The 8009-nt window shown below is 47.6% G+C and overlaps 1 protein-coding gene and 1 long non-coding RNA gene across 2 annotated transcripts in view; one reads left to right on the top strand and one right to left on the bottom strand.

The window, feature by feature from the left end:
* Nucleotides 1-1420: 1420 nt before the first annotated feature.
* Nucleotides 1421-8009, bottom strand: part of Tango6 (transport and golgi organization 6 homolog) — a 167819-nt gene continuing 161230 nt past the window's right edge. The window contains exon 18 of the mRNA XM_036188684.1: nucleotides 1421-2212. Coding sequence (XP_036044577.1) covers nucleotides 2036-2212 — 177 coding nt within the window. The 3' untranslated portion in view covers nucleotides 1421-2035. The remainder of the gene's footprint in view (nucleotides 2213-8009) is intronic.
* On the top strand, nucleotides 6304-7483 carry LOC118584444. Its single transcript, XR_004945037.1, has 3 exons — nucleotides 6304-6547; nucleotides 6664-6739; nucleotides 7377-7483. It is a non-coding gene; the product is annotated as an uncharacterized LOC118584444 (long non-coding RNA).

Below are 8009 nucleotides of genomic sequence, written 5' to 3'. Positions count from 1 at the left end.
GAAACAGACTTGGGTCCTGTGCAGGAACCGTATGTATCTTAACTTCTGAGCCATCTCTCCAGCCCTAGGTTGTATGTACTCTAAATGCTAAGAAACAGGGATTTTAGCTGGGTGGTGGTGGTGGTGGTGGTGGTGTGTATGCCTTCAATCCCAGCACTTGGGATCAAGGGCGTGCACCACACTGCAGCCTTGTCCTAACCCTTTGCTCGATAAGCTGACTATGGTTTGTAACTGTGATTTGCATTTTTTGGGGACGCCTATCAGGAAGGCTGAGCTGAGAATCCTGTGTAATCTGGCTTGCTGTTAATAGGCAAGAGCACTGTATGGATTGGCCCTGTAAAGGTGTGGGCAACAGAGTGGGCTTATCTGAAGCAGCCTGCCATTTTCTTCTTTCTGTGTGTATGTTCATGTTGGCGAGGGTGCACACACACTGTGCATGTGTATGTGTAGACCAGAGGACAACCTTGGATGCTATTCCTCAGGAGGCACTGTTCAGTGTTTTTTGTTTGTTTGTTTGTTTTTTCTTTTTCTATTTTTTTTTATTTTATTTTTTTGAGCTGAGGATCAAACCCAGGGTCTTGCACTTGCTAGGCAAGCACTCTACCACTGAGCTAAATCCCCAACCCGAGGTTTCTTTTTTGTTGTTTTTCAAGACAGGGTTTCTCTGTGTAGCCTGGTGTAGCCCAGGCTGGCCTAGAACTCAGAGATCCACCTGCCTCTGCCTCCTGAGTGCTGGGATTAAAGGCATGCACCGTCACACCTTGGCTTTTGTTTCTTTGGAGAGGGTCTCTCCTTGGCTTAGAGCTCACAGGCTAAGCTGCTGTCCAGTGAGCCTCACTGATGTGCCTGTCTCTCCTCCCAGTGCTGGGTTCTAGGCGTGTGCTGCCACAAGAGCCTTTTGACTTGGATGCTGGGGCCTGAGCTGAGGTCCTCACACCTGCACAGCAAGTACTCCAAGGACTGAGGTTTCCCCCATCTCCTCAGTCCTCAATCTCTTCTCTTATTTTCTTTTTTTTAAGGTGCAATAAAAACACCAAAATATATAAATAAATGAACCAGCAGCCACAGTGATGCACCTGAAGTTGTCAGTGAGCTGGCGGCAGGTTACCCGTATGTACTGCACTTTCTGCCTGCCTTTCTCAGACCACTCCACTGTCTCAGCTTCCATCCTGCAAAAGAACAGAGGAGCCGGGCGGTGGTGGCGCACACCTTTGATCCCAGCACTCTGGAGGCAGAGGCAGGAGGATTTCTGAGTCTGAGGCTAGCCTGGTCTACAGAGCAAGATCTAGGGCAGCCAGAGCTACACAGAGAAACCCTGTCTTGAAAAACAAAACAAAACAGGGGTTGGGAATTTAGCTCAGTGGTAGAGTGCTTGCCTAGCAAGCACAAGGCCCTGGGTTCAATCTTCAGCTCCAAAAAAAAAAAAAAAAAGAGCAGAAGGAGCAAAAGAAAATGGCCCCAGAGGACCGACAGGGCTTTCTTTCTCTACCAGAGTCAACCAGCCCAATGACCAGATTCAGCCTGGCTGATCATTCCGACCAAGGTAATTTTATTCCTTTTTGTATGTTTAAGTAATGCTTCCTCCCCTTCCCACAGCTGCATACCCAGATGACTCTTGAGCAGCCAAACATGATAGCTCTGCCTGGGCCTCATTATCACAGGCAGAGTCATCTCACCATGAAAGAATATCAAGATAGGATCTGTGCAGGCAGCCTCTCCAGCTGCAAGGAAATGGTTAACAGTCATATGCGCATCTCCTCTAAATAGCACAGGACAATGAAAATGTGCACATTAGATGGGATTCATCCTTTTTCTTCTAACTGCACATGCTTTGGGCCAGATGCAGGATGACTACATGGATGCTCTCTCTAGAAAGGTAGCCCTGAACATCCAAGTGCCCGGAACCATAAACTACCTTAAGGCCTGCCATATTGCCAGCACTAAGGAGGCGGTGGAACCACCTGCTGGGAGGTGTGTGGCTTTGGCTTTGGCTGCTTGGTCCCCCCTGCCTTCTTCCATGTCCTATGAACCAGGTCTATGGCAGGACCACAATCTTCTTCTCCAGCTTCTGGGGAGGGAACAGGAAGTTCCTCATGATCTCATCCAGCTCTTCCAGGGCCAGCTGGGCATGTAGCTTGGCCACATCATCAGGTTCCAAACGTACCACATCTTTCAGCAGGTGATAGAGATCCTTGAGGACATCGCTCAGTACCTGGTAAAGAGACAGGTCATGAGCACATCTATTGGGGAGCAATCTCAGGCTTCCTTGTGAACATAATGCAGGGACCTTTCAACCTGGAGAAGGGAGAGCTAGTTGTGGCCCTTGTTCCACAAAGGATTCCTTGTGTCTCTTGCCCGCAACACTTCACTATGGATTTTAGGCTGCTCCTCATTATTTCCAGGCCCTAGTATAGCTTCTGGATCCTCCAGTCAAAGGGTAGCAGGGGCCCCAGGACAAAGACAAGCAAAGCTGCCTGGGCACAGATGCTTCTAGAGCAGCTGCCTGCCTGCATTTTTCTCAAGGCCTCTGTGTGTATGTACAAGCACACATTGAAGTCAGTTCTCTCCTTCCACCACGTGGATCCTGAGGGCAGAACCATAGCCAGAAGGCTTGGTGGCCAGTGCCTTCACCCACTGGACCATCTCACCACCGGCTGGTTTGGTTCTTCTGAGATAGACGGGCCTCGAACTTGAGATCACTGTGCCTCATTCTTCTGAGGGTTACAAGTGTGCTTGGTTCTAGTTTAAAATTTTTTAAGGCAATCCAGGTGGTGGTGGCACACGCCTTTAATCCCAGCACTCGGGAGGCAGAGGCAGGTGGATTCTCTTTGAGTTTGAGGCCATCCTGGGCTATAGAGTGAGTTCCAGGAAAGGTTCCCAAGCTACACAGAGAAACCCTGTCTCAAAACACACACATGCGCGCGTGCACACACACACACACACACACACATACACACACACACACGATTTTAAGGCTGGGCATGGTGGCATAAGCCTTTAATCCCAGCACTCAGGAGACAGAAGCTGGCCAATTTCTGTGAGTTCAAGGTGTTGCATTATGGCAAATTAAAATCCCTCTACCTTGTGAGGTTCCTGGTCAGCATGGGCACTGGGGAGAAATGGGGTCAGACAGGGATCAGTGGCCCTCTGAAAAGCCTTAGGCCCTTCCCTCCCACACCCAGCCTCCCTCTGGCTGCCTGAGCTCTGGCTCTGTGGATCTTTATTCCTACGAAAAGCTCCTTCTCTGATGCATACCTTTGTACATGCTGTCCCTTTATGCTAGAAGGCTACTTCACATCCTCTTTACCCTACACACACACCGCAAAATACCACTTCCAAGAGCTTTTTTCTCAAATGCCCACCAAGCTAAGTCTAGCTACCCTTGAATTCTGTCTGTCGTCCTATCACAATTATAACTGAGGTATTTGTTGTGATGCTGTTTTTCCATTTATGTTGGGGATTGATATTATGTAATTTAAAATGTTTGGCTCATTAGATCTGGACCACTACTGATGCCAAGGCCATGTCTTCCCTTCTTCCTCTAGTGTGGCCCAGTACTTCATAAAATGAGTGGTATCCGGCAGATGCTGGAACACATTCATGAGGGAAGGAGATCATATGTGCCACTCCCGGCCAGCTTCCTAATTCTAACAACATCTGCCGAAACAGTACCACACAGCCAGGCTAGTCCCCCAGGCCCATGCTGCCTGCTTTAATGACCTACTATCGCAATGTTAAAATCACTAATAACTTCAATGGCTTTTATGGCTTGTAAATGATACCCAGTGAGAGGCGGAGCAGGAACGTGAGCAGAGGAGACGCACACTGTCTCTCACACATGCATTCTGACTGTGGTCGTTACGCCCTATGAACACAGCACTGACAGACTTACAGTGGAAGGGAGACCAGCCATCCCTGAAGCCAGAAGCAGGTCACTGTCGTTACTTGTACAGCTGGACAGATGAAGGTCTGACAGCCTGGAGAGTTCCAGCTTCCCATTCTAGCTAGAACCTGTTCCCACCACACAAAGGAAGTAATAGTTTCCTTTTTTCGTGTTTTGAGACAGGGTTTCTCTGTGTAGTTTTGGTGCCTGTCCTGGAACTCCCTCTGTAGCCCAGGCTGGCCTCAAACTCACAGAGATCCTCCTGGCTCTGCCTACTGAGTGCTGGGATTAAAGGCGTGTGCCACCATGCCCGGCTGATATTGGCTTTCTAAGAAAGACAGATGTCAGGGACCCTATGTAACATCCTTTCTTTCTCATTCACACTAAAACCAGTGACAGAGAAGGAAGCAGCACAGCCTACCATCCTTGCTCCTTCTTGCCAGCTTAATGGAGGGACACAGTGCTAGAGCAGTGTGTGAGTCAAGAGGGAATGGCTGTGCTGTGCTCCATGTGCTCCCACGTGCTCTTCCATTTCTCAATGATGGAAATGCATATGCATGTGCAAGCTGTGGGATACACACTGCGTAAATTTGGTGATTCTCTGCAGGAGTTAAACATTCTTCTATTTGCATCTAAGATTGACATTGCACACAGTAAAGATGAGCTGTAAAAAGCATGCAATTATTTCACATTTCACTTTTTTTTTTCTCCTTAAAGTGACACCAATCAATCAGTAAACACCAGGGCAAATGAGATTTTGGAAAACTGTATTTACTATCATTAAAGGCACTTCTGTCCTCTTTTAAAAAATGTTTTAAAATATGTATTTATTTGGGACTGGAGAGATGGCTCAGTGGTCAAGATCACTGGCTGCTTTTCCAGAGGCCCTGAGTTCAATTCCCAGCAACCACATGGTGGCTCACAACCATCTGTAATGAGATCTGATACCCTCTCTGTCATGCAGGTGTACATACAAATAGAGCGCTCATATACATTAAATAAGTACATCAGTTTTTAAAAAAGATTTATTTATTAATTATGTATACAGTATTCTGCCTGCATGTATCATTGCAGGCCCAAAGAGGGAACCAGATCTCATTACAGATGGTTTTCACCCACCATGTGGTTGCTGGGAATTGAACTTGGGACCTTTGGAAGAACAGCCAGTACTCTTAACCTCTGAGCCATCTCTCCAGCCTAGTACATCAGTTTTTTTTAAAAGATGTATTTATCTTATGTGTATGAGTGCTTTGCTTGCATGGATGTCTGTGTACCACATGCATCCTGGAACTGGAGTTATAGGAAGTTGTAAGCTGCCATGTGGGTGCTAGGAATTGAACCCAGGTCCTCTGCAGGGACAGCAAGTGTGCAAATGCTGAGCCATCTCTCGACCCTCTACCCCTCCTTTTAATTGGGGCCTTGTATTCTGACTTTGCATGGGACACAGGTTTTATATGGTCAGTCCTGCTACATCTGTTTCCTTTCTGAGTGTTGCTCCATTAAGTACTGAGCCCCATAAGCCAAGTTCATCAAAATGCTGTGAGGCATGTCCTAGACTTTCTTAAGGAGCATATGACACACCAGAATAAGGCAGGCTGACCCTAGCTCTGCACTATCCACACCCTCCTAACCTGTCTCGTCCTCTTCCTCGGCAGAGTGAAATGAGGTGATTCCAGAAAGAGGAGGAGGCCTCTGTACCTTCAGCTTCTGCTCTCAGTTTGTCACTCTCCCAGGAATCCTCATGAAGGGCCTGCACGGCACCCAGGCAGTACACTGGTACTAAAATGATGACTAACCCATGAACCGTCCCTCTGCGACCAAAGCCCAGTGAGGAGGCAGGCGCACGCCACACAGTGAGGTCTCCACTCTGAGAAGTAAACAGTGTGCTTGAGTGTCTGGATCAAAGGAAGGTGTCGCCTTTGGAGGTGGATGGGGGAAGAGGAGCAACACCCTGCTGGTCAAAGAGGCTTCACTGCGACACTCACGGGGGGAACCAAGTAAAGGCTTTGGGGTGCAGTAGCAAGACCTCTACCATCTAGCCACATGAGATAAGGTAGATTTAAGCAAAAGTAGTTAAAAAGATTATATTCATGTTATTATAAAAGTTACATTTATTTGGTGTGTATAAATGTATGTGAATGCACATCTGCTATGACTAACCCATGTGTGAAGTTGGGAGTCACTTCTCTCCTTATACCAAGTAGGTCCCAGGGATTGAACTCGGGTCATCAGACTTGGCAACAAGTGCCTTTATCCACTGAGTCATCTTGCTGTCCCTGGCCTCCAGCTCTCTGTAGTCACTGACGATGACTTTGGGCTCTTCTTCTGCTGCTTCCTCCCAGAGGCTAAGAGTACAGGCATGTGCCATCCTGTCACTTTTCAGCAGTGCAGGGATTGAACCCAGAGCTAGGCAGGGGCTCCACCACCTGAGCTACGCTCAGAACCCTAAAAGATTTCTTTCTCCTACAGCCACCTACCGTTCAAAGAAAGGCAGCTTTACCTCTTTAAAAGAGGAAGTTCTGAGGCATTCTGCTCTTCCTGGGGTGCAGGGAGGAATTTCCCCTGGGCACTGCTCTGTCCTTAAATAACAGAACTGCCTGTGCAAACACACTGCATCCTTGCAGGGTGCTGAGCTCCTGTTATCAGGCTCTGGACCTTTTTTAGGTAAGTGAGGGTTAGGCAAAGCCTTCTCCTTAATTAATGGGTCCACCTTAGCAACCCACCCTGTGCAGCTTCTCTCCAGTCTCATACATCACAGGACTTCCTCTGTACTCCCCAAGGATCAAAGCTTCCTGCCAGTCAAGGATTGTCACCAAATCCTAAGGATCAGGGGCTGAATACAAGGAGAGTTCAAAGGTAAAGTTATTCACAGGAGCCTCTGTGGTGGGCAGGATACAAGCAGTCCTATAGGGGAACCCTCTCATTAAGACTTCAACACATCTGCACACACACACACACACACACACACACACACACACACACACACACACCACCCCCTCAAACCTCCTGTCCCTCTCCCAATCAAGCCCAAAAGCTCCATGAGAGGAAGAGGGGCATAGGTGTGTGCTCATTGGGAGAGGGGCGCTGCCTCTCATTCAGGAGGGACTCAGAGCAGCATGTGGCTGACAAGTACTTTACTTTAGGAGAAGCTCTTTGTGGTTTGGGGGGAGTTTATTTGGGTGTTGGGGATCTCACACAGGCAACATACCTAATGCTAAACATGTCCTCTGCCAATGAGCTGTACTCACCCCCATCCCAACCCCACTCCAACCCCTAGGTCAGGGACAGCTTAAAAGAAGCACCCAGATGCCTTGTGTGAAAACTTTTGCCTCACTCAGGACGGTACCACACACATCCATTTTCCCACCCCTCCCGCAGGCCACCTTTGGGATTTCAGTGACAAGGGCGGTGTTTGGGGTTAGTGTGGTTGGGAAGTGAGCAAAGGAAGCTTACTAAAAAGAACACTGTGAGCAGGACTGCCTTGGGCATACAGGTGCACCTTCAAATGGAAAAGGCAGAGAAACAGCCACTGACTCTCCGGAAGCTCAGGACATTCCTGCAAAGCTGTGTCTTTGAGTTAAGATCAAAAGAAGAAATAAATGGCAGGTATTCTTCTTTTTAGATCCTAAATATGTTTATTTGGTTATAAAAGCCACATAACCACAATTCAGAGTATTTGGAAACTATTTGGAAGGAAAAAAAAAAAAAAACATCTCTAGCCAGACTACCTTTTTAACACAAGATGCATTAGTGAGGGCACTCAGTAGTGAACAGACAGATACACATGCGCGCACACACATTTTTGTTTGTTTGGTTTTTCAAGACAAGGTTTCTCTGTGTACTTTGGTGCCTGTCCTGGATCTCGCTCTATAGATCAAGATGGCCTTGAACTCACAGAGATCTACCTGGCTCTGCCTCCTAAGTGCTGGGATTGTGCGCTACCACCACCCAGCTTTTTTTCCCCTGAGACAAGGTTTTGCTATTAGCCTTGGCAGCCTAGAACTTGCTATGTAGGCCTCTGCCTTCCCAGTGTTGGGATTAAAGATGTATTCCAGTGAGATGTATACATACACATACACAATCTGTAAATACATGATTTATTTTAATACGTGTATGCCTTACTTTA

The sequence above is a fragment of the Onychomys torridus genome, chromosome 5, assembly GCF_903995425.1.
Source record: "Onychomys torridus chromosome 5, mOncTor1.1, whole genome shotgun sequence".
NCBI lineage: Eukaryota > Metazoa > Chordata > Mammalia > Rodentia > Cricetidae > Onychomys > Onychomys torridus.
The sequence above is the reverse complement of the archived record's forward strand: the minus strand, read 5'-3'. Positions and strand labels throughout refer to the sequence as shown.